At 65.4% G+C, this 23,326-nt stretch overlaps 2 protein-coding genes across 6 annotated transcripts in view; both read left to right on the top strand.

The window, feature by feature from the left end:
- Positions 1–107: 107 nt before the first annotated feature.
- ABCA7 (ATP binding cassette subfamily A member 7) lies at positions 108–17,154 on the top strand. Its single transcript, XM_034657364.1, has 46 exons — positions 108–252; positions 1,239–1,425; positions 1,516–1,609; positions 1,806–1,947; positions 2,030–2,142; positions 2,280–2,356; positions 2,706–2,786; positions 2,994–3,204; positions 3,285–3,424; positions 3,712–3,828; positions 4,089–4,256; positions 4,500–4,717; positions 4,873–5,049; positions 5,333–5,555; positions 5,660–5,881; positions 5,957–6,158; positions 6,424–6,534; positions 6,805–6,976; positions 7,495–7,626; positions 7,709–7,848; positions 8,055–8,192; positions 8,393–8,577; positions 8,663–8,735; positions 9,079–9,281; positions 9,497–9,557; positions 9,745–9,849; positions 9,928–10,082; positions 10,317–10,441; positions 10,520–10,615; positions 10,797–11,084; positions 11,267–11,299; positions 11,406–11,583; positions 11,666–11,835; positions 12,073–12,250; positions 12,482–12,597; positions 12,963–13,107; positions 13,200–13,323; positions 13,684–13,813; positions 13,885–14,005; positions 14,085–14,147; positions 15,235–15,341; positions 15,632–15,773; positions 16,109–16,243; positions 16,329–16,383; positions 16,417–16,793; positions 16,885–17,154. The coding sequence occupies exons 2-46, from the start codon at positions 1,360–1,362 to the stop codon at positions 17,032–17,034; spliced, it is 6,459 nt and encodes a 2,152-aa protein (XP_034513255.1). The 5' UTR covers positions 108–252; positions 1,239–1,359; the 3' UTR covers positions 17,035–17,154.
- A 1,204-nt stretch (positions 17,155–18,358) lies between these two features.
- The window catches only part of ARHGAP45 (Rho GTPase activating protein 45), an 11,671-nt gene continuing 6,703 nt past the window's right edge, over positions 18,359–23,326 (top strand). The window contains exons 1-8 of one of the 5 annotated variants that reach the window (XM_034657358.1): positions 18,359–18,589; positions 19,494–19,824; positions 22,114–22,257; positions 22,463–22,547; positions 22,638–22,710; positions 22,881–22,947; positions 23,037–23,174; positions 23,245–23,309. In XM_034657358.1, the coding sequence (XP_034513249.1) occupies positions 18,500–18,589; positions 19,494–19,824; positions 22,114–22,257; positions 22,463–22,547; positions 22,638–22,710; positions 22,881–22,947; positions 23,037–23,174; positions 23,245–23,309 (993 nt within the window). In that variant the 5' untranslated portion in view covers positions 18,359–18,499. The other 4 variants (XM_034657360.1, XM_034657357.1, XM_034657359.1 and 1 more) reach the window with 4 other exon arrangements.

Consider the following 23,326-nt stretch of genomic DNA (forward strand, 5'->3'; position numbering starts at 1 on the left):
TAAGAAACCCGGCTCCTCACGGCCTCCTCCCAAGGCGCGCGGGGCTTCCCACAGGCCCGGCCTGTGAGTGGCGGGGACGGCAGCCAATAGTAGCGGGCAGGGGCGGGGCTGGGCGCGGCCGTGGGCCTCGGTGGTGAAGGCGGTCTATTTCTGGGGGCTTAGGGCCAGCGGCGGGAGACTCATCTTAAAGGGGCCGTGACCCCGGGCCGCTGTCGGGCGGAGGGAAGGCGGCCAGAGGTGGGGGCTGCAGAGGTGAGAGGGTCCCGTTGAGAGAGAGGCCGGCTCCGAGACTCGAGACTCGAGGATGCCGGGGTGCGGGGTGGGGGGGAGGGAGGCGCGTTCCCTGGGAATGAAGGGGTGAGGGCGGAGTGCAGACTCTCGCTCACCTTCGCTCCCCGCCCGCGAGTGTGAGGGGCGGCGGGACGGACCACCGACTCTCGAGCAGGAGCCTGGGCATTGGACGCAGCGGAGAGGGGCTTTTCAACGTGCACCCNCAGCGGAGAGGGGCTTGCCAACGTGCACCTGCAGCCCCTCTGCCCGTTGGAGCTCCTACAAGCCCGGTGCCCCAGCTCCCAGCGGAGGGAAAGCGGGGCCCGCGGCGGGGGTGCCGGGGGTCCCGGCTCCTGGTTCCAGCTTCCTGCGTGGCCTGTGGAGCCGCCCGGCCTCAGTGCCTCTTCGGCACGACAACGCAGGAGGCCGGCGCTGGGCAGTTCCAGCCAAGGGGCGGCATCAGGAATCGCTAGTTCCAGTAGCCCGCATCGCTGCCTCTTCTCCTTACTTATCTTGGGAGCCCGCGGTTCTTCCCAGCGATAAATAATACATGAGGGGTGGGTAGAGCGGGGGCCCTGCCCCCACCGGGGTGACGCTGCTTGTCCGTCTGGGGGCCCTGCTTCCAGCCAGGCGTGTAAAATGTTCAGCACGGTAAACACTTGGCCTTTACCACTGGGCAAGAGCCGGGGCTGGGGGGATCCTGCCCACGGCCCGGGGTGAGGCGGGGGGCCAGGACCTGGAGGCCCCCGAGGGAGCTCAGGGTGGAGCCTGGCGACGACGGAGTTGAACCGAGACTCCTCCAGCTGAAGATTAGTTGATAGCTTTTTGGGCCCCCGCCCCGCAGGGAGCGACAGCCCAGACAACCAATCAGGTGCGGGGACAGCTTCGGGCAGAGCTCCCATTGGCTCATTCCGCCCCCAGGGGCAGCGCCACCCTTTAATAAGTGCTTACTGTTTGGCTCCAAGCAGAGCTTCCAGGAACTGCGCTATGGGATAGAGGAATGAGGTTCAGAGAGGGTCAGGATGTGCCCGCGGCCACACAGCACGTCCTCAGCCGGTTGCTCGTCCGTGGGCTCTGTCCACTCCCACCATGGCCTTCTGGACGCAGCTAATGCTGCTGCTTTGGAAGAATTTCCTGTATCGCAGGAGACAGCCGGTAATGCCCAGATGGATGGGCCCGGCCAGGGCGGAGGGGCCGGGGCCCCCACTGTCCCCCACTCCCCCGCCTCTTCTGCCCCTCTCCCAGGTCCAGCTCTTGGTGGAGCTGCTGTGGCCTCTCTTTCTCTTCTTCATCCTGGTGGCTGTCCGCCACTCCCACCCCCCTCTTGAGCACCATGAATGTAAGCCCCCCAGGGACCAGTCTCTTTTTGTGTGCGTGAGGGGGGAGGTCGGCAATGGGCCACCCTATCCACAGGGGCCCCAGTGAGCGTCAGAGAGCACAGACTGGGCACCCACTGAAAGTCCAAGTGAGCGTGCTGTCGGGGGTGAGCACGGTGGAGATTCAGGCAAAGCTCCCCATGCCCGGCATCCCCACAGGCCACTTCCCCAACAAGCCGCTGCCCTCGGCTGGCACCGTCCCGTGGCTCCAGGGTCTCATCTGCAACGTGAACAACACCTGCTTCCCACAGCCCACGCCCGCGGAGCAGCCCGGCGTGCTCAGCAACTTCAAGGACTCCCTGTGAGCCAGCGGCACTGGGTGCGGTGGCCCCGGGGCACGGGGGTGTCTGCCAGTCCCCACCTCCTGCTCCTTCTGTCCCCAGGGTCTCCCGGCTCCTGGTAGATGCCCGCACTGTCCTGGGGGGCCCTAATGCCCACAGAACGCTGGCCAGCCTGGGAAAGCTGGTGCCAATGCTGAGAGCCGCAGGCGGAGCAGGTGAGGCCAAGGGGCCCCTTGGCTGGGGGCGGGTGTGCTCTGAGCCTCGATCTGCCCACCTGTGTAATGGGCACAGGGCGGGGCTGTCTCAGGCCAGGCTTTGCCTAACCTTGTGCTTCTGTGTGTTCTCCTGCCAGCCCGGCCTCAGCCGAGTGACCGACTGCAGGACCTACTACCCCTGACCACTGAGCTACTGGGGACGCTGCTTGGAGAGGTAAGACGGGGTGGGGTGAGACCAGGCTGACTCCGGGATGCTGCCCGCAGGAAGTCCCAGTGCTTCCCCATCCTGGGGCAGGGGCCTCTGATTCCAGCTTCCAGGCCTTTGCTTGGGCTGTCCCTGGCACCTGGAGTGACGTTCCTTGTCCCGTTAGGGCCAGACAGGCTGTGTCTAGCATGCATCCAGCCCGAGAGACTTGAACAAGTCCACGTGCCTCGCAGCCTCCACTCCCCTGTTTGTAAAACGGGGTCTATGAGATTACAGACCTCATGGAGCGTGGCAAAGTGCTTGACCGCTAGTGAGAGCTCCGCCAAGGTCGTTATCGCCCTCGTGTCTTTCTCCCCAGGGATCCCTGGGCTCTGTGCTGGACCAAGCCCAGGAGCCCGTGAGCAGCTTTGTGGACGCAGCAATGGACCTGGCCCAGGAGGTAAGAGGCCCACTCATCCTCCACCCCAGCCAACAAACCGGAAGGGTAGGCTGCTTGCATGGGGAGGTGATGGGGCAGCCCGGGCATTTCTGGAGGGCTTGGGCAGAAGGGGAGAGGGAGAAGGTGCTTCTGGCAGGGTGCCTCCCCTGGTTAAGGCTGGTCACTGGCAGGGAGGGCTGCCAGCATCCTCCGGTGACCTCTCTCCAGCTCCTGGCGCTGCCCAGCCTGGTGGAGCTGCGGGCGCTGCTGCGGAGACCCCAAGGAGCAGGTGGACCCCTGGAGGCTGTATCAGAGGCCCTCTGCAGTGCCCGGGGGCCTAGCATCCCAGGGGGGCCCTCCCTCAACTGGTACGAGGTCAGCCACCTGAAGGAGTTGGTGGGGCGGGAGCCAGCAGCTGCCCTACACGATGACGGCCTGAGTGAGTGACTGACTCTGTTCCCAGTCTGGGAAGTGGGGCATTGGGAACGGGGGCAGGGCTTCATGGTGCCCCCGCCCCAGGCCCTGCCTGTGCTGAGCTCATGGGGTCCCTGGAAGCCCACCCGCTGTCCCGCCTGCTCTGGAGGCGTCTGAAGCCGCTGGTCCTGGGGAAACTGCTGTTTACACCCAACACCAACTTCACCAGGCAGCTCATGGCCCAGGTAGGGGCAGGAGTGTCCTGGGCTCCTCCCTCCACCCAGGGAGCGTGGGCCAGGCCAGAGGGAGGGCCCTGCCCCGGGAGGCTTCCTGAGATGGGGTGTGGAAGCAGGGTTTTGAAGAAGTTAGGGTGTGCCAGGTTGCAGGTAGAGGGACAGTGTGTGCCAGGGGTCAGAGGCACAGTGGAGCAAATCGGGAGAGGCGGGGGGCGGGGGAGGTGAGCAGGTCCTCGGAGGAGGGGAGCATCCTGAAAGGGCTGGCCTGGCATTTCTCTTGGTGCCCCCCCCCCCAGGTGAACCGGACCTTCCAGGAGCTGGCTGTGTTGAAGGACATCCAGGAGGTGTGGGGTGCGCTGGGACCCCAGCTGTTCAACTTCCTCAATGACAGTCGGAACACTGCGATGCTGCAGGTGGGTCCAGGACGGAGGTTGGCGGATTCACCTATGGCCTCCCTGGGCTCATCTTCCCTGCCCAAGATGTGGGCAAAGCGCAGGGCAGGGTCTCCTGAGCAAGTGTGTGGAGGCGGGTCGTGGAGTCCAGGGTGATGACAGGCCCCGGGAATGAGAAGAGAGGAGTGACACGGCCCCGGAGTGTCCCATGCAACCCCCTCCTCCCCGCCCCTTCCCTCCCCTCCCCAGAGGCCCCATGCAAAACCCCCCTTCCCCCCCAGAGGCTCCTGCAAGCTCAGGACAGAGGAAGGAGGCTGCCGGGATCCCGAGGCCAGGCCCAGACCAAGGCCCTCCTCGCCTTTCTGGGTCCCCGTGGGGACGGCTACAGCTGGCAGGAGGCCCATGCTGACGTGGACCACCTGGTGGGCATGCTGGGCCGTGTGATGGAGGTGAGGGGCCATCCGCTTGGGAGCTCTGTCAGCCCGGTAGGCAGGGCCTGACCTGTGGTGATCCGAGGGCAAGGAGGGGAGCCCAGGGAGGGGGACCAAACTGGGGCAGCGCCCCATCCCAGGGAAAGCCTGAGGACGGACGGAAATGTGACGGAGTTGGGCTCCGAGGAAGAAGCACTGCCCCGACGCCGAGGTTCGGGGGGGACCCGGGCACCTAGGACCCACGCGCGGGCCCTTCCCCAGTGTGTGACCCTGGACAAGCTGGAGGCGGCTCCCTCAGAAGCCGCCCTGGTGGCACGGGCGCTGGAGCTGCTGGCAGAGCGCCGCTTCTGGGCCGGCATCGTCTTCCTGGGGCCGGAGGAACCTGTGGACCGCGCACAGCTCGCAGGCCCCGGCCACGTGCGCGTCAAGATCCGCATGGACATCGATGCCGTCACGAGAACCAATAAGATCAGGGACAGGTGGGGGCGGGGCCAAGTGTGGGGGCGGGACTGGGGGGGCCATCCCGCCTACGGAGACCCTGATACGCGCAGCCCGGGCCTCCGTAGACCAGGGGGGGGTCTACGGTGGGTGGGGCCGGGCTTCTCCCGGCAGCAGACCGCTCTGCCCCATGCAGGTTCTGGGACCCCGGCCCGGCCGCTGACCCCCTGACCGACCTGCGCTATGTGTGGGGAGGCTTCGTGTACCTGCAGGACCTGCTGGAGCGCGCGGCTGTGCGCATGCTCAGCGGCACCGAGCCCCGGGCCCGCCTCTACCTGCAGCAGATGCCCTACCCCTGCCACGTGGATGATGCGTGAGCGCGCGCCCCCACCCACCCCCCCAGGCCGCAGGTCTCAGGCTGGGACCGCGGCTCCGGCTCCCCGGGGAACATTTCCATGGCGTCCAGGCCCCTGGTTTAGAAGGAGCACTCCCTGTGACCGCGAGCGGGAGGGTGTGGGGTCCCTGGGCGCAGGGACCGGACTGTGCTGACACCTGGGACCCTAAGGCCGGAACAGGGATCTCAGGTGCCAGCTGTCCCACCGGTTGGGGGCGGCCCGGGGTCTCTGGCCTCCACCGCAGCTGGCCCCCTGCCTCAGGTTCCTGCGCGTCCTGAGCCGGTCGCTGCCGCTTTTCCTGACGCTCGCCTGGATCTACTCGGTGGCGCGGACGGTAAAGGCGGTGGTGCGCGAGAAGGAAACGAGGCTGCGGGGCACGATGCAGGCCATGGGGCTCGGCGGCGCGGTGCTGTGGCTCGGCTGGTTCCTCAGCTGCCTGGCGCCCTTCCTTCTCAGCGCCGCGCTGCTCGTGCTGGTGCTCAAGGTGGGCCTACGTCAGCCTTCCCGCGAGCTGAGGGTGCCCCCCGCAGGCCGGGGCGCCCCTCCGCAAACCCAGGAGCCTACCCAAGCCGTATCTGCCCCTTGCAGCTCGGGGACATCCTTCCCTATAGCCACCCGGCCGTGGTCTTCCTGTTCTTGGCGGCTTTCGCCGTGGCCACCGTGGTTCAGAGCTTCCTCTGGAGCGCCTTCTTCTCCCGTGCCAGCCTGGCAGCCGCCTGCGCAGGCCTCGGCTACTTCGTGCTCTATCTGCCCTACGTGCTCTGCGTGGCCTGGCGGGACCAGCTGCGTGCCGGGGCTCTCGTGGCTGCGGTGAGACCCGGGCTGGGCCAAGGGCGGGGCTTGCTCAGCTGGGCCCACGCACTGACGCACCTGCCTCCCCCGTAGAGCCTTCTGTCTCCCGTGGCGTTCGGGTTCGGCTGCGAGAGCCTGGCGCTGCTGGAAGAGCAGGGCGAAGGCGCCCAGTGGCACAACGTAGGCACCGGGCCTGCGGCCGATGTCTTCAGCTTGGCCCAGGTCTCCGGCATTCTGCTGCTTGATGCTGTGCTCTATGGCCTTGCCACTTGGTACCTGGAAGCGGTCTGCCCAGGTGGGCCCTAAGGCTGGGGTAGGGACTTTTTGGGCACACCAGCAGAGGGAGGCTGGGCTGAGGGGCCATTTGGTACCCGGAGGCCGTCAGAGGTGAGAGGGTGGGGCTTCCCGGCATCCCAGACACAGGTGGCTGCATTGGAGGGATGGCCGGAGGCAGGTGGATGGGGTCTCCTGCCTGGATGCCCTGATCCCAGGCGTATGGCCAGAAGCTGGCACACTCCAGGGCAATGGGCTAAGAGGTAACTGAACACCGCTCCCCCCAGGCCAGTACGGGATCCCCAAACCGTGGAATTTTCCCTTTCGGAGAAGCTATTGGTTTGGACCTCGTTCTCCCAAGGGTTCCTCCCCAGCTCCCACCCCGAAGGACCCACAGGGTGAGGCACAAGGAGACCTAACAGCCGCTGCTCTGTCTGTATCCCCCAGGTCCGCCAAAGACCCAGCACCCTGATATCCCAATCCTCTGGATGGCTCCATCTCCCCGGGCTCCCCGGGGCGCCCCTGATCCCTATAGAGCCCAGCCTGAGAGGTCGCTGACTCCACAGACCAGCCTTCATGGCCTCCCGGGTCCCCCAGAGCCCCCCCCGACCCCTGCACCCCTCACCCCCCAAAGGGCTCCCACGGTTAAACCTGACCTCCTTCCGCAGTGCTGATGGAAGAGGTACCACCTGGCCTGATTCCAGGGGTCTCCATACGGGGCCTGGAGAAGCGCTTTCCTGGCAACCGGCTACCAGCCCTGCGCGGGCTCAGCCTGGACTTCTACCAGGGCCAGATCACCGCCTTGCTGGGCCACAACGGAGCTGGCAAGACGACGACGCTGTGAGCAGCTGGCCCGCTCCTGCTCCCCCACCCCCAGGCTTCGGCTTGCACATCTGCTCAATGGGGAGGCATCTGGGGTCTCTACAGTGGGGACGGGACCCCCAGTTCCTTCTGGGTACACAACACAGATAATCATGTTCTCCGAGCCTCAGTTTCCGTCCTCTGTAAAGTGGGGACATAATACACCTTTTTTTTTTTTTTTTAAAGATTTTATTTATTTGGCAGAGANGGCAGAGATAGAGACAGCCAGCGAGAGAGGGAACACAAGCAGGGGGAGTGGGAGAGGAAGAAGCAGGCTCATAGCGGAGGAGCCTGATGTGGGGCTCGATCCCAGAACGCCGGGATCACGCCCTGAGCTGAAGGCAGACGCTTAACCGCTGTGCCACCCAGGCGCCCCGACATAATACACCTTTGGTCCGGGCAGATACTAGGTGCCCTTTAAGTGCCTTTGCCCCTTCTCTGGGGGTCTCCGTTTCCTCCTCCGAAGGGCAGCTGCTCTGAGACCCCTTCATCCCCAGGTCCATACTGAGTGGCCTCTTTCCGCCCACCCGGGGCTCCGCCTGCATCCTGGGCCACGATGTCCAGTCCAGCATGGAAGCCATCCGGCCCCACCTGGGCGTCTGCCCGCAATACAACGTGCTGTTTGACATGTGGGTCTCGGAGGGCCTGGGGGGCTGGGTGCTCCCGGGACCCTGCCTGCCACGATGGCCACTGTGTTCACCACGGCTGCAGGCTGACCGTGGACGAGCACATCTGGTTCTACGGGCGGCTGAAGGGTCTGAGTGCAGCTGCTGGGCGCCCTGAGCAGGCCCGTCTGCTGCAGGATGTGGGTCTTGTCCCCAAGCGGGCCACGCAGACACGCCACCTCTCTGGTGAGCCTGGGGAGGAGCCTTCATGTCGGTAGACATGAGGCTGGGAGGGGGGTCGAGACGTTATCCTGAGGGTGGAGTGAGGCCAGAGGAGACATCAGATTTGGGGGACCCAGAGGGTGGGGAAAGGGGCCCAGAGAAGGACAGCAGCCCTGCCCAAGACCGAGGGGGAGGGTTGTGCTGGGACGCCTACCCCCGTCTCTGCCCAGGTGGGATGAAGAGGAAGCTTTCAGTGGCCCTCGCCTTTGTGGGCGGCTCCCGGGTCGTCATCCTAGATGAGCCCACAGCTGGTGTGGACCCTGCTTCCCGTCGCAGCATTTGGGAGCTGCTGCTCAAATACCGGGAAGGTAAGAGTTCGGGGAGGCCCAGGTTCCCCTAGATTCTGTTTCAGGGGCCAGAAAGTTTCTGATGAGGAAGTGCTTGGAATAGGGTTTTGAGGGATGGATAGGAGTTTGATGCATGGGGCAGGCAACTCCTGGCAGAGGCCACAGCTTGGGCAAAGACCTTGTGCCCGGATGGTATATGCAGCTTGGTCCCCACTGCCCAGGTCGCACACTAATCCTCTCCACCCACCACCTGGATGAGGCAGAGCTGCTGGGAGACCGTGTGGCTGTGGTGGCAGGAGGCCGCTTGTGCTGCTGTGGTTCCCCACTCTTCCTGCGCCGTCACCTTGGCTCCGGCTACTACCTGACGCTGGCGAAGGTTCCCCCGTCCCTGGCTGCCAGCAGCAAGGTGAGGGCTGGAGCTGACCTCTGACCCCCAACCGCCAAGGCTCCAGCCCCAGCAGCCGTGGCAGCCAGTGCCCTTCTGCCCACAGGGGAACCCTGGCTTGGAGGATAGCGTGGATGCCGGGCGGAAGAGGGAGCCAGGCGGCCAGGGCAGTGCAGCTGGTGAGACCTGGCGGGGCGGGGCCCTTTCAGAGGGCCAGGGCAGCGGGCTTCATGACTCCTAACTGGACCCTTGACCTCTGACCCTGAGTTGAACCCGAATCCCGGCCCCTCCCTTTAACCCAGCCTGGGCTGGGCTCACACACAACCCTCCCGCTGACCTCTGACCCCATGTGGACTTCCGGCCCGACCTCAGGTCACACCTTGCCCTCCGGTGCCTCACCCTAACCTCCCCTGGCTGCAGAGACGGGCTCCCGGGGGCCAGCCGCACCCCTTCCCCAGGAGACCAGGCTGCCTGCTGCGCCAGCGCCCTTGACGCACCCCCCCCCCCGCCCCGTCCACCCAGGTGCCCCTGGGCTACTGTCCCTCGTGCAGCGGCTGGTGCCCGGGGCGCGGCTGGTGGAGGAGCTGCCGCACAAGCTGGTGATGGCGCTGCCCTACGGCGGTGCCGCGGACGGCAGCTTCGCCAGGCTTTTCTGCGAGCTGGACCAGCGGCTGGCGGAGCTGGGGCTGCTCAGCTGCGGGATCTCTGACACCAGCCTCGAAGAGGTGCGGCAGCCGAGGGAGGGCTGCCTGGAGGCTGCAGCCTTGGGAGGATGAGGACAGCCTGCTTAGGGGCAGCAGCACATCCCAGGGAGGAGGAGCGGCCCCTGTGGAGGGCTGGAGGCGGGGAGTCTCTTGGGGGGACCTGGGGACCCACGGTGTCTTAGGGGTGGGGGCTCTCTGCTGTGGGGTCCCAGGCTGAGCGCCCGCTGTCTCCCCAGATCTTCCTGAAGGTGGTGGAGGGCCGTGCTGTGGACGCGGACCTGGAGGACGCCGCCGCAGGTCCCTGTCCTTGCCTCCTGACCCTGGTCCAGAGTCGGACCTGACTTCCTCGCTGGAGTCTGGCCCAAGGCAGAGCCTGGACCTCCACCCCTGATTCCCGAACCCCTCTGTGACCCTTGACCTTAACGCAGACCCTAATCTGAACGGTAGCCCTCGAACCTGACCCCGGCCCCTGCCGGCCCCACAGATAGTGGCCACAAGCGGCACCCGGGCACAAGCAACGCTCGCCCAGATGTGACCACACGGCTCAAGATCCTGCCAGAGGAGCCCGTCCTGGAGAACGGGGAGCTTGGTGAGCTGTCCCGCCCTGAGCCCGGGTACCCCTCCCAGTCGGCCACCGCGCGAGCACTGACCCTTCCATCCCCCGCAGCTCTGTCTGCCCCGGAAACACAGGCCTTGCGGGGCTCTGGGCCAGACACCGCGGGCCGGGTGCAGGGCTGGGCGCTGACCTGCCAGCAGCTCCGGGCCCTACTTCTCAAGCGCTTTCTGCTTGCCCGCCGCAGCCGCCGTGGCCTATTTGCACAGGTGAGGGGGGCTGGGCCCAGAGGGTGCACGGGAGACCGTAGCTGCCTGTTCTCTGCTTTGGTTACCCACTCAGTGGCCTAATTTGACTGGTTAACCCCAGAAGTCTCCCCCAACCTGAACACCTGTATTGAGAGTACTGGGGAGCCATGGATGGTTGTAGAGCAGGAGCAAGGAAGGACCCTGGCAAGCCTGGAGGGGAGGGCAGGGAGGGTGGCTGATGGGCCTGTGCTTCAGATCGTGCTGCCTGCCCTCTTCGTGGGCCTGGCGCTGGTGTTCAGTCTCATCGTGCCTCCTTTCGGATACTACCCGGCGCTGCAGCTCAGTCCCAGCATGTACGGTGCCCAGGTGTCCTTCTTTAGGTGGGTACAGACGAGAGGGGGCTGCGGGCCAATGGGCCGGGGGCACAGACCTGACTCTGAGCTGCCCCCCACACACAGTGAGGACGCCCCGGGGAACTCGGAGCGTGCCCGCCTGCTGGAGATGCTGCTGGCGGAGGCGGGACTGGACGCCCACCTGCAGAACAGCTCCACCAGGTGGGGGCCCACCCGCCTGACCCTTGTCCCTCTCGGGCCTCAGCTCGTCCATCTGGGCCCTGGCCGGTGGGCCTTGGGGGGTGTTTGGGGCATCCCCGTGCCTGCCTGGGAGCTGGAGCGTGCCCGTCCCTGAGCCTGTGTGAGTGAGGTGCCGAGCCCTGCCCCCGGCCCTGCCCTGCAGGACGCCTGAGTGCACACCGCCCGCCGTCTGCCAGTTTTGGGTGCCTGAGGTGCCCGCGGACGTCGCTGACGTCTTGGCCAGCGGCAACTGGACCCCGGAGTCTGCGTCCCCGGCCTGCCGGTGCAGCCAGCCTGGTGCCCGGCGCCTGCTGCCCGACTGCCCCCCCGCGGCTGGCGGCCCCCCTCCGGCCCAGGCGCTGGCCAGCTCCGGCGAAGTGGTGCAGAACCTGACGGGCCGCAACCTGTCTGACTTCCTGGTGAAGACCTACCCGCGCCTGGTCCAGCGGGGGTGAGCCACCGCCCGGACTGTTTGCCTGGCGTCGCTTGGGCCCCTGAACGAGGAGGTCCCCTGGGCTGGGGCCTCCCCTCATCTCACCTGTCTCCCCCGGCTTCCCAGCGTCACTCACTGACTCTGTCCCATCCACATCCCCCTCACACCGGCCTCCGCCTTCCTGTCTGTCTGTCCCACAGCCTGAAGACCAAGAAGTGGGTGAATGAGGTCAGGTGAGGAGGGTCCCGTTCCCGTGCCCTCTGCCTGCCCGCTCGGGGGCTTGCCCGCCCCACCCTCCTGGGCCTCCACCTGCTGCCCCCTGACCCCACCGCCCCACAGGTATGGGGGCTTCTCCCTGGGGGGCCGAGAGCCAGGCCTGCCCTCAGGGCAGGAGGTGAGCCGCTTGGTGAACGAGCTGCAGGTGCTGCTGAGCCCCCCGCCCGGCGGGGCCCTCGACCGCATCCTGAGGAACCTCACAGCATGGGCTCACAGCCTAGACACGGAGGACAGCCTCAAGGTGGGACCCGGGGCCGTGGGCAGCTGGCTGGGAGGGGCAGGTCCAACGCCAGCACCCTGACCCTCGGCTCTGACCCCCCCAGATCTGGTTCAACAACAAGGGCTGGCACGCCATGGTGGCCTTTGTCAACAGAGCCAACAATGCCCTCCTCCGCGCCCGGCTGCCCCCGGGCCCTGCCCGCCGTGCCCACCGCATCACCACGCTCAACCACCCCCTGAACCTCACCAAGGAGCAGCTGTCTGAGGCCGCACTGTGAGTGCCTCCGTCCTGCCTGGGCGCGTCCTCCCTGCCCCAGCGAGCTAGAACGGCCCTCCACCCTGCTCTTGCTGTGTGTACCGGCCCGGTGAACGGGACACCATCAGGCTCAAAGGGTTCCAGGCTCCCCCAGCAGCGCACGCGCCCCAGCCCATCTCCCCGACCAGCCTGTGGACCTTTGTCCATCAGGGGTGGGCAGCGTTCTCTGAACGGCTCCTGCACCCTTGCCCACAGGATGGCCTCCTCGGTGGACGTGCTTGTCTCCATCTGTGTGGTCTTTGCCATGTCTTTCGTCCCAGCCAGCTTCACCCTTGTTCTCATCGAGGAACGCGTCACCCGGGCCAAACACCTGCAGTTTATGGGGGGCCTGCCACCCACTCTTTACTGGCTCGGCAACTTTCTCTGGGACATGGTGCGGGGAATGCTTAGAGGGGTGGGGGTCTGGCCACCTCTCACCACTGCCCCTTTCTGGCCCCTTCCGATCAGGCCCTTGTCCAGGACGGCCTGGGTGAAGTCTTGGGGATGGTGGGAGACTTCGTGTCCTGCTACCAGAAACACAGGGAGGTTGGGATGGGGCGCAGGGATGAGGATGGCAGTTCCCGCCCTTGCAGACTGACGGCCGTAAATACCGTCTCCAATGCAGTGTAACTACTTGGTGTCAGCGTGCGTCGTGGTGCTCATCTTTCTGGCCTTCCAGCAGAAGGCATATGTGGCCCCTGCCAACCTGCCTGCCCTCCTGCTGCTGCTACTGCTCTATGGGTGAGGCCTCCCCAGCCCCTCCGCCAACACCTAATACTGTTGAGGGACGTGGGACTCCGGACCAGCTCCCCAGGAGAGAACATGGAGGTCGGAGGCCATCCCCAGCGCGATCTAATTTCATGGTGTGGCGAGGTGGCCTTAAAAGCTCATCTTCTCACGAGGCGCCTGGTCGCCTCAGTTGGCGCAGTGTGCAACTCTTGATCTCGGGGTTGGGAGTTTGAGCCCCACATTGGGGTAGAGTTTACTTAAAAAACAAACAAACAAAGAGGCCCATGGCAGGGACGATGGGAGGGGAGGTCTGTCCTCCTCTTGGGGCTACTCGCCTGCTGTCGGGTGGTCACCTGGTGCCTCCTGTTGCCCCTCAGCTGGTCGATCACGCCGCTCATGTACCCAGCCTCCTTCTTCTTCTCCGTGCCCAGCACGGCCTACGTAGTGCTCACCTGCACCAACCTCTTTATTGGCATCAATGGCAGCATGGCCACCTTCGTGCTCGAGCTCTTCTCTGACCAGGTGGGGCCCTGCAAGTCTGGGCCTCAGGCTGGGACTGGGTTGGGCGTTGGCCTCAGCCCCTGATCCACCTCCCTCTTCCTGTCCCTGAGCAGAAGCTGCAGGAAGTGAGCCGGATCCTGAAACGGGTCTTCCTTATCTTCCCCCACTTCTGCCTGGGCCGGGGGCTCATCGACATGGTGCGGAACCAGGCCATGGCTGATGCCTTTGAGCGCTTGGGTGAGAACTTCCCTCTAGGTGAGGGAGTGCCAGCCAAGTCAGTTACACAGGGTAGGGACAAACAGCAGCCCCCAGGAAGAGAACCAGAGGTCTTAGGTGGCCCCAAATTTGGGTCAAGTTAGAAGTACCACAGAGCAGCCATAAAAGCGAGTTCTGTCTTGGGTCGTATCACAAGAGGTCTAAGGCCCTAAATAAGGGAGATGGGGATACCACTGTTTTCTATACCAATTAGAGCTCAGTTGAGTGGCCCATCCAGTTCTTGGTCCTTTTCCTTAAGAACCCAAGGTGACCTGGGTGGGGAGGGGCCCAGAAACCAAGCCCACACCCCCCATGACCTAATTCCTCCTTCCATCATCACAGGAGATGGGCAGTTCCAGTCACCCCTGTGCTGGGAAGTGGTTGGCAAGAACCTCTTGGCCATGGTGGTACAGGGGCCGCTCTTCCTCCTCTTCACGCTCCTGCTGCAGCATTGCCACCGCCTCCTGCCACAGTCAGTGGGGACTGGCGGAGGGTGGGAGGGCTGAGGCTGGGGCTGGGCGTCACTGACATCTCCGTCCTCAGACCCCAGCTGAGGTCGCTGCGCCCCCTGGGGGAGGAGGATGAGGACGTGGCCCGAGAGCGGGAACGGGTGGTCCAAGGGGCCACCCAGGGGGACGTGTTGGTGCTGAGAGACCTGACCAAGGTGGGTGCAGAGGGCGGGGTTGGGCAGCTCCCACTGGCCCACCCATCTTTCTCAGGGACCTGAACTCCCCTCCCCCCAGGTGTACCATGGGCAGAGGACACCAGCTGTCGACCGCCTATGCCTGGGGATCCCCCCTGGTGAGGTGAGAGCCCAGGGCAGAGGTCCCGGTGCAGGGGCAGTGAGAGGCTGCCCCACTGTGCACCCACTGCCCTTTACTGAGCACCTACTGTGCGCCCACTGCCCTTTACTGAGCACCTACTGTGCACCCACTGCCCTTTACTGAGCACCTACTGTGCACCCACTGCCTTTTAGAGAACAGCTGCCTTGTGCCGCTGCCTTTTATTGAGCAACTACTGACTGCCAATATTTGAGTTCCTATTTTGTGCCAGCAAACTCTCAGGAAACACCTACTGCATGCTTCCATTTATTGAGACCTATTGTGTGCAGGAGGGATTCGTAAGCTCCTACGGAGACCAAGCAAATTTTTATCGAGCACCCACAGGCAGCCACACACGTGCTGGTAACCTTACTCAAGCACCTATTGTGTGTCAACATTTGAGAGCCGACCGTACTGCTGGACCCGCTTGTGTGTGTATGTATAGGAGAGGTGCTGACTGTCACCTTAGTGATGAAGACTTCCGTCAAGCAGTAACAGTACTTACTGGACCCTGTCGTATATGTGCCTGTATCAAGCACTGCCCACAGCCAACATTGGTCAGACACATGCCCTGTACCAGTTCGCGTTCGAGCAACCGCTGTGTGCACACGGTGTGCTGAGTGCCACGTCTTGGCCAGCTGCCAGGGGCCAGCACGCACCTGCAAACAAGGGGGGAGTGTTAGCGCTGGCTGCCGTCGTTGTTTCTCCAGCGCCTCCTCTCCACCTCGGGCTGCCCGCACCCAGCCTGCGTACTCTGTGGGGTCCTCTGTTAGGTAGCCCTGAGTGTCGGTAAATTCGGAAAGCTCCTGCCTCGCTCTTTATGGAGCCCTTGTTGTGTATGAATTTTACGATACCTACTGGGTGCTAGAATTGATTAAATACATCCCACATGCCAACAACCATTCCCTGCTAAGCGACAGCTTGATGCCTACCTACTCACCCCCAGTATCTGTCCCGGGGTCCCCCTCGCTCACAGCCCTCCTGCAGACACTGGGAAACCCACCCTGGGGATTAATGGCACAGGGACAGGGATCTGAGACCTTGCTGAGTGCCGTCTATGGGGCACCCACAGTGTTTCGGGCTGCTGGGAATGAACGGAGCAGGGAAAACGTCCACATTTCGCATGGTGACCGGGGACATGCTGCCCAGCGGTGGTGAGGCCGTGCTGGCAGGCCACAGGTGAGGGGGCTTGTTCGGGGGCAGGGGTGGAGCTGGCCCCAAGCCCTCGTTCGTCCCCACCCTGTGCTCTCCTGCTCAGGGACTGTGCTTCACCAGCACGGGCAGGTTGGGCTGGCCCTGAGCCCCAATGCCCCCACAACACCACAAATGGACTGGGCCCTGAGACACCCCCTACCCCGTCTCTTACCATAGTGGTCCGGGGTGGGTGGGACCTGAGGCCCCTGTTTGCCACCCCCAAGCATGGCCAGGGCCTAGCCAATTCCCCTGAGTCCTCTGTCCCCCACCCCCAGCGTGGCCCAGGACCCGACCGCTGCACACCGCCACATGGGCTACTGCCCTCAGTCGGACGCTATCTTCGAGCTGCTGACCGGCCGCGAGCACCTGGAGCTGTTCGCGCGCCTGCGTGGTGTTCCGGAGGCTCAGGTTGCCCAGGTGACCCCCCACCCTGGGATCGCAGCGCCGCCCTGGCTCTCCAGGTCCCCCTGGCCACCTGTACCGCGCCTGCGGCCCCCCAGCTCCTACACTCTGTGGATCCAGCGCAGGCTGTACGCGCCCCCTCCCTACCGCCCCTGACTTTCCCGGTTGCGATCCCCCCCCCACTCTGGCCTTGACCTCACCTCCCGCTGAAGGCTTCGCGCTTCTCTGCCTGGGGCCAGGTCCTGTCCCTCATTCATCCTGGATCCGCCCCCCTCGTTTACCTTCCCCCTTCGTCGGCCCAGTGCCCCCCACCCCCACTGCCCCGCCCTCTCACTCCGTCCGCCCCGCAGACAGCGAGCTTGGGCCTGGCGCGCCTGGGGCTCCCGCAGTACGCGGACCGACCCGCGGGCACCTACAGCGGCGGCAACAAGAGGAAGCTGGCGACGGCGGTGGCGCTGGTGGGGGACCCGGCGGTGGTCTTTCTGGTGAGTGGGGGCGGGGCCGGGGCGGGGGCAGGGCCTGGGGGAGGGCAGGGGCTCGGCTTACGGCACGCCGCCTGCACCCCCCAAGGACGAGCCGACCACTGGCATGGACCCCAGCTCCCGGCGCTTTCTCTGGGGGCGGGGTCCGGGGAGGGGTGAGCCTATAAATGGGCGAGGACGCGCAACCCGTGGGGTCGGAAAGGGCCTGGTGTTGGAATCGGGGCCCGAAGTGAGCGGTAGGGTGGCGTGGACGGGTGGTAGGGCACCGCGGGCCTTGAGCGTGTCCAGCAGACCCGGACCCGCCCATCCCAGGTTTGGAGCCGGCCACACGCTGACCCTGCGGGTGCCCGCAGCGCGGTCCGAGTCGGCGCTGGCCTTCGTGGGGGCGGCGTTCCCGGGGGCCGAGCTGCGCGAGGCGCACGGCAGCCGCCTGCGCTTCCAGCTGCCGCCGGGAGGGCGCTGCGCCCTGTCCCGCGTCTTTGGAGAGCTGGCGGCGCGCGGGGCGGAGCACGGCGTGGAGGACTTCTCCGTGAGCCAAACCACGTTAGAGGAGGTGACCGCAGCGCCTGGATGGAGCTGAGGATGAGGTGGGGCTGAGGGCCAGGCTCTGGGGCTGACCCCCCCCTCTGGCCGCCCACCCCTAGGTATTCTTGCACTTCTCCAAGGACCAGGGGATGGAGGACGACGACGAGCAGGAGGCCGGAGTGGGGGCAGGCCCTGCGCCACGCCCACAGCACCCCAAACTCATCACTGGGTTCCTGGAGGACCCCAGCACGGCCGAGACGGTCCTCTGAGCCTTCCTCATCTGAGGGATCGGTGGGAGATGCCGGGAGGGCGGGGGCGCGGCTGGGACCCAGGCTCTCAGAGGATCCATTGCCCTGGAGGAAATAATAAAGAGAATTCATGGCATGAAACTGTGTGTCCCAGCGTCAGGCTGCGTGTATGCCCCAACACGGCTCTCCTCTGGCGTCTGGAGACCGGCCCCTGCTCCCGAGTGTGTGCCTGTGAGAGTCTGGCCGGACCCCCAGCTGTGAGGGCCTCTGTGCTGGGCTGGGCGCTGAGGGGGGGGGTCTCACATGCACTCGGGGACTTCCTAAGAGCCTGGACACCCACGTGGGTCTGTTGGCTCAGGGCGGTCCCTGTGAGTGCCTGGTCATGAAGTGGGCATGAGGTCAAGGCTTGGGAATGTTCTGGGTGGCTTGGAGGAGCCCTGCGGGGGTAGCCCAGACCCCAGGCCTCCTGACCAGGCCAGAAACTTCCAGCCAGCCCTCACCCCCTGAAACCAGGCCCCAGAGCAATGAGTGGTGGGCAAAGGATCCTCAAGGGCCTTCTCAGCTGGGTTTGTGGATGGACCCGGGCCTGGAGAGCCGGCTTTGGCACCCGGGGCTGTGGTCTGTGGGCCCTGTGCTGTGGAGATCCACCCCTCCCAGCAGAGGTCAGTGGGCGGCGGTGTTAGGGAGGGTAGAGGGGTTGGGTTTGGGGGTGGGACTCCAGAAGGAGAAGAATGGGGAAGAGGGGGTTCTAAGAGGTGGTTGTGAGGGTTGGGGAGGAGGCAGGGGTCCCCGTGCACCATGGAGGCCCCAGCTTGCTGCGGAGTGGGGGCCGCAGGCACGATCTCCACCTGGCATGCCTGCTGCTCCGTGTGTGTCCCTGGACTGCAGGGTCAGGGCTGGGGTGCCACCAGCTCTTCAGAGAAGGGAGGACGGGGCAGGGTGGTTGCTGGATAGCAGGTGTCCATGCCCAGGGTCAGAGAGCAGCTCTGGCTTGTCAGTTTCACGGGCGAGCTTCCTGACGTCTGCGCACCTGTCCAGGTCCCTGCACGTCGTCGTCCACTCAGTGGCATCTGGGCGTGTCTGACTGAGGGTCTGCACCCCTGCAGTCAGCCGCCGCGTGCCCCCCCTCCATGCGCCAGGGGGCCAGGGCCAGCACATGCGCAGAGCTCCTGAGAGCCGAAGCTGGGGGTGGGACCTGGGACCCCACCTTCAAGCCCACTGTGTGGAGGGGCAGGCTGAGGCCCCCGGTGGGGGGGCCGGTCTGCGTCACCAGTCACAGGCACTGCCTCCCTCCGGAGGCCTTTTCCTGTGGGGGGGGAGGGCCCGCCAATGAGGGCCAGGCCTGTCACGTGGGCCTGACAGCTGGGGAGGGGGAGGCCAGACAATGTGGGCCTGAAGCGGCCACTATTGAGAGCTGCAGCCTTGAGACCCCCAGCCTGCCAGACCCCAGCCTGCCTGTTTTGGGCCACTGGCCCCGGGCCCCGCCATGTTCTCCAGGAAGAAGCGGGAGCTCATGAAAACCCCTTCCATCTCGAAAAAGAACCGGGCGGGAAGCCCCAGCCCACAGCCCTTGGGGGTGAGTGAGCCTCTCTGGGGAGTGCAGAGCGGGCGGGGACCTTGGAGAAACACCCAGGCAGCAAGGGCACAGGGGTGCGCCCAGTGCTGGGGGCCCAGGGCCCAGCGGCTCCATGCTGGGCCGGCGGCGGGGGGCTCACACCAGCTACAGCCCCTACCGGGCTGGACTGCATGGGCCACGCAGGACAGGCCGGGACCCTGGCGTTCAGCTCACGGTAGGAGCCCTTTGGGCTGACCACTGCATCCCACCGCGTCGACCGGGGCTCGCTGTGGGGCCGAGGCAGGAGGCGGGAGGGTGCCAGGGTGGGGGCGGCATTGGGTCTGGGACCACAGGGCGGTGGTCAGGGAATCTGGGGGCAGCGGTGCCGTGGGAGGTGAGAGCTCTGGGGCGGCCAGGGGGCTGAAGGGTTATAGGGCAGCAGGGCCCAGAACAGGACCCTTGGGTGTAGGGCGTGGGGGGCATCTCTGGGGTCTGGAGAGCTACCAGGTTCGGGGGTGTCTGTGGAACTTGGGCGTCTGCAGGACTCTTAGGGGTACGGGAATCGACAGAAGTGTCTTTACCAGGGAGTACGGGTGTCTGCAGCAGCCTGGAGGGGGCTACAAGGGCTGAGGACCCCCTCTGGACCTCCCTACTCCACCAGGAAGTGGGGTGCCCCTCCCCCGCGCCCTCACAGGCCCCACCCCTGGCTGTGGTTTGGGCAGAGACCGTTGTTTGTGAAAGCTCTGGGGAAGAGGATGTTGGGTAACAGGTGTGGGCGGGGCAGGGCACCAAATCTCGGCCCTCTGACCTCTGATCCCCGTGGGGTCAGGCCAAAGACCCTCCAAAGCCCCCACTTCGTTTCTGGGGAAATTGAGGCAGTGCCTGGGCTGGAACACCTGGTCACCAGCTCGCCCCACCCTCCTAGGAGCTGTCCAGGAAAGAGGGGGCTGATGCAGTGTCCCTTGGACCCACCCTGGAGCCACCAAGTGCAGCCTCAAATGCCAAGGCCACGGGCACCCTCAAACGGCCCACCAGCCTGAGCCGCCACGCCAGCGCTGCTGGCTTCCCGCTGTCTGGGGCCAGTTCCTGGACGCTGGGCCGGGGCCACCGCAGCCCACTGGCCGCAGCCAGCCCCGCCGAGCTTCCCATCGAGGGCCCTTGCCCTGACACCGTGGAGGACATCTCCCACCTGCTGACTGACGTGGCCCGCTTTGCCAAGGTCCTTGAGAAGCTCAAGGAGTGTGTCCTGAGTGACGGTGAGACGCGGCAGGGACCCCGAGGCCCGGGTGGAAGGCAGACCAGACACGGCCATCTCAGATCCTGCAGGGTCAAGGCAGGGTAGAGGGAGGGGCCCAGGCAGGCTCCAAAGGCGATGCCACTGCGGCCAGGGCCCTGAGGGTTGAGTAGGAGTTCGGAGGCCACGAGCAAAGAAAGGCGCTGAGGCCCAGGGACATCATGAGTACAGGCTCAGAGACATAACCCGGAGGTGCGTTGGGGGAACAAGTTTTGGGGCTCCACTGGTGTAGGAAGTGCGTGAAGCTGAAGGCGTGGAGAACCGTGGGCTGAGGGTCCCCAACTGCTCTCCTGAGGGCCATGGGTAGCCATAGAGCATGCTGGAGCAGACGCCGGGCACGCTGGAGCCATGCGGACCGGAGCGGGGCTAAGGCCTGGCCGGTGAGGGATCCAGGAGGGACGAGGGGTCAGGACCGGCATGTGAGCCGCAGGCGAGTGGCCTGTTGGGATGGCAGTTCCGTTTTCTCCTCCATGCGGCGCTGACAGCCCAGCTTCCTGCAGAGTTATTTTCATCTGCTTCCTGTTTGTCCCTGGCACGTCGTGCGCAGCCTGCGGCCACTGCCCACTCCTCCCAAAAACCGCAGTGCCAGGACCCTGCCTGGCGCTTGGCCCTGCTCCCGTCAGGCGTCTGCTCCGCACACCAGGACATCAGGAATCGGAGGCCCCTCGTGGGGCCCTGACCCCCAGCTCTCCTGGCCAAGGAGGGGCCAGGAGAGCTGGGGTTTGACCTCAGCGCCCTAGTGGCCTCTCCGAGGCCTGGCCCCTGCTGGGCGGGAGGTGGGAGCCCCCCAGGGTTATCTGATCCGGGCGGGGGGGGGGGCAGAGTGGCTTCCTGGGGAAACTCTCTAATCTCAGTTCCTTTCCGATCCCTGCGCTTCCTTGGAGGCCAGGCCTGGGCGGAGCTGAGCCTGAGAGCGTCCTCCTCCGGGAGCTGGGACAGGGCAGGGCACCCTTCCACCCGCTTTGGGCCACCTGGAAGAGAGGATGTGGGTTGAGTCTGGCGCTTCCTCTGCTGGGCTTCCTCCCCCAAGCCTCAGGTGTCTCATCTGTGAAACGGGGCCTTCACGGGGCCTGCGGGGTAGCCGGCTGTAGCAGACGTTCTCGGCACATGGTGACGCTTGCAAGAACAGTGAGGCCCAAGGTGGGGGACACTGCAGGGCCCCCCCACCCGGCTGGGAGCACCTGGGCTGCGCGGGTCAGGGTCAGGTGGGCGCAGAAGGACGGGCCGGGAAGGGGCATGGCCCAGCCTTCCCTGGATGGCGCCGGAGCCTGAGGGGCCGGGCGGAGCTCTCCCCGGTGGGGACTTTCAGTGGGGGTCCTCAGTGCCGAAAAAGGGCAGCGTCGTCTATCAGGCAGGAGTCAGAGGACACCAGTCCCCCCGCCGCGTCCCCGTCTGCAGTCGGTCCTTCCCTTCCACGCACCCCTACGGTCTCGTCTCCACCAGACGGGGTGTTTCGTGCACCCCGCGTCACCTGCTCGCACGGCCTTTTTCTAACGAAGACTGTCTGTGGCGGAGCGCCCGGCGCTCCATCAGGGGGGCGTGCGACACTGCATCTCAGGCTTGTGGGCTGGAGCCCCACACTGGGTGTGGAGCTCACTTAAACATAAAATCTTACGAAAAAAAACCCAACTGTGTGTGGAGGCCATTTAAGGCCACATTCGAGGACACAGATCTGACCTTGACCCTGCTTTGCTCTAGCACCTTCAATGACCCCCCACTGCCCTCAAGACAAGGCCAAGCAGGGTCCTCCTGTCTGGAGTTCTCATGCCTTCAGAGGCAGTGTAGACGGAAAAGCTTCATCATCCTTGAGAAATGACTTCCCCTCTCTGTGCCTCAGTTTCCCCATCTGCAAAATGAGGGGAGAGTACATAATGGCTGGGGGGGCGGTTGGCGGCTGGCAGAACCTTGAGCAGTCCTGAGAGGTTGTGGCAGGAATGGGGCCTGGAGGGCTGCATGGAGGAGGAGGGCACCAGGACTGCAACTTGCAGGACAAGCAGTTTGCTCTCTGGAAGGACACAAAGGGTGTCCTGAGCAGAAGGGACTGCGTAACCTGTGGTCTGGACTTTGCGGACCTGGCCAGGAGCCCAGAGAGGCCTGTGCTTCTCCTGGGGTCCCACAGTGAGCTTCGGGCAGCTGCCCTCCCCTCCTCTGCCTGTCTCCCCACTGGGGTTGGGAGCTCTGAGGAGGCAGCAAGCGGGCTTTCCCTGGGGCCGGGTGCTTCCTCCCTGCTCACACCCGCTCTGCCCCGCAGACCTCCTCGAGGCCCGCCGGCCACTGGCCCACGAGTACCTGGGTGAGACCCTCCGCGTGATGCGCCAGGTCATCAGCAAGTACCCGCTGCTGAACACCGTGGAGACACTCACTGCTGCCGGCTCCCTCATCGCCAAGATCAGAGGTCAGCCGGCCCCAGGCAGGGCCCTGATGACTCTGGGGGCCCCCGGAGGGCTTCCTGGAGGAAGGGACATTTGAAGCGTGTTTCGAAGGATGCATAGCAATCTCGTGCTGCCCCTGGGCTAAGGGCTCCCTTCACTTAGTTACGGGCGGGGGTGGTCACGTCCCGGCACGGGCCAAGCCCCCTCATCCTTGTCTCTGCCCACCAGGCTTCCATTATGAGTGCAACAATGAGTCCGACAAGCAGGAGTTTGAGAAGGCCCTGGAGACCATCGCTGTCTCCTTCAGCAACACGTGAGCACCTGAGCACCGTGGGGCCTACGAGCGGGGCTGGAGGCGCAGGGCCCGTGTGTCTCTTGACGCTGACCCTGCCCTGCCCTGCAGTGTGTCCGAGTTCCTCATGGGGGAGGTGGACAGCAGCACTCTCCTGTCAGTGCCCCCTGGGGACCCCAGCCAGGTGAGCAGGGACGGCCTGGATGCCGCGCTGCACGGGGCCAGGCTGGCGCGGTGGGGGGGGGGCATTCCTGTCTCCTCCGTCCGGGGTGGGGGGCGGTGGCGCTCTCCTGCGGGGCGGGCATCGAACAGAGCCCAGCATGCGGCAGACTCCCCTGTGTCTCTGGGGCGCAGACCATGGAGAACCTGTACGGCCCCGGCAGCGAGGGCGCCGCCCCCAGCACGGACGACTGCGAGGCGGGTGAGCGTCCCCGGAGCCGAGCCGCAGACGGGTGGGGACCGGTGGGGAGGGCTGGGGGTGCCGGGCCGGGCTAAGCGGGTGGCCCGCAGGCTGCCTGGCCCCCGAGGAGGTGGACATGCTCCTGCAGCGCTGTGAGGGGGGCGTGGACGCGGCACTGCAGTACGCCAAGAACATGGCCAGGTACATGAAGGACCTCATCGGCTACCTGGAGAAGCGGACGGCGCTGGGTAAGGGCGGCCAGGTGGGCTGTGGTGGGGCCCGCCCCCGCGGCCCTGCACTCACACCACTCCCCCGCAGAGATGGACTTCGCCAAAGGCCTGCAGAAGATCGTGCACAACTGCAGACAGAGCTTCCTGCAGGAGGTGGGGGCCCGGGCCCG

Source organism: Ailuropoda melanoleuca, chromosome 4 (assembly GCF_002007445.2).
Source record: "Ailuropoda melanoleuca isolate Jingjing chromosome 4, ASM200744v2, whole genome shotgun sequence".
Lineage (NCBI taxonomy): Eukaryota > Metazoa > Chordata > Mammalia > Carnivora > Ursidae > Ailuropoda > Ailuropoda melanoleuca.

Bases quoted from the DNA above. Each gene is read 5' to 3' on its own strand.
- ABCA7 (XM_034657364.1), top strand. From the start codon at position 1,360: ATGGCCTTCTGGACGCAGCTAATGCTGCTGCTTTGGAAGAATTTCCTG. The intron at 11,300-11,405 runs GTGAGGAGGGTC...ACCGCCCCACAG, and splicing joins AAGTGGGTGAATGAGGTCAG to GTATGGGGGCTTCTCCCTGG. The intron at 13,324-13,683 runs GTGAGAACTTCC...CCATCATCACAG, and splicing joins TGATGCCTTTGAGCGCTTGG to GAGATGGGCAGTTCCAGTCA.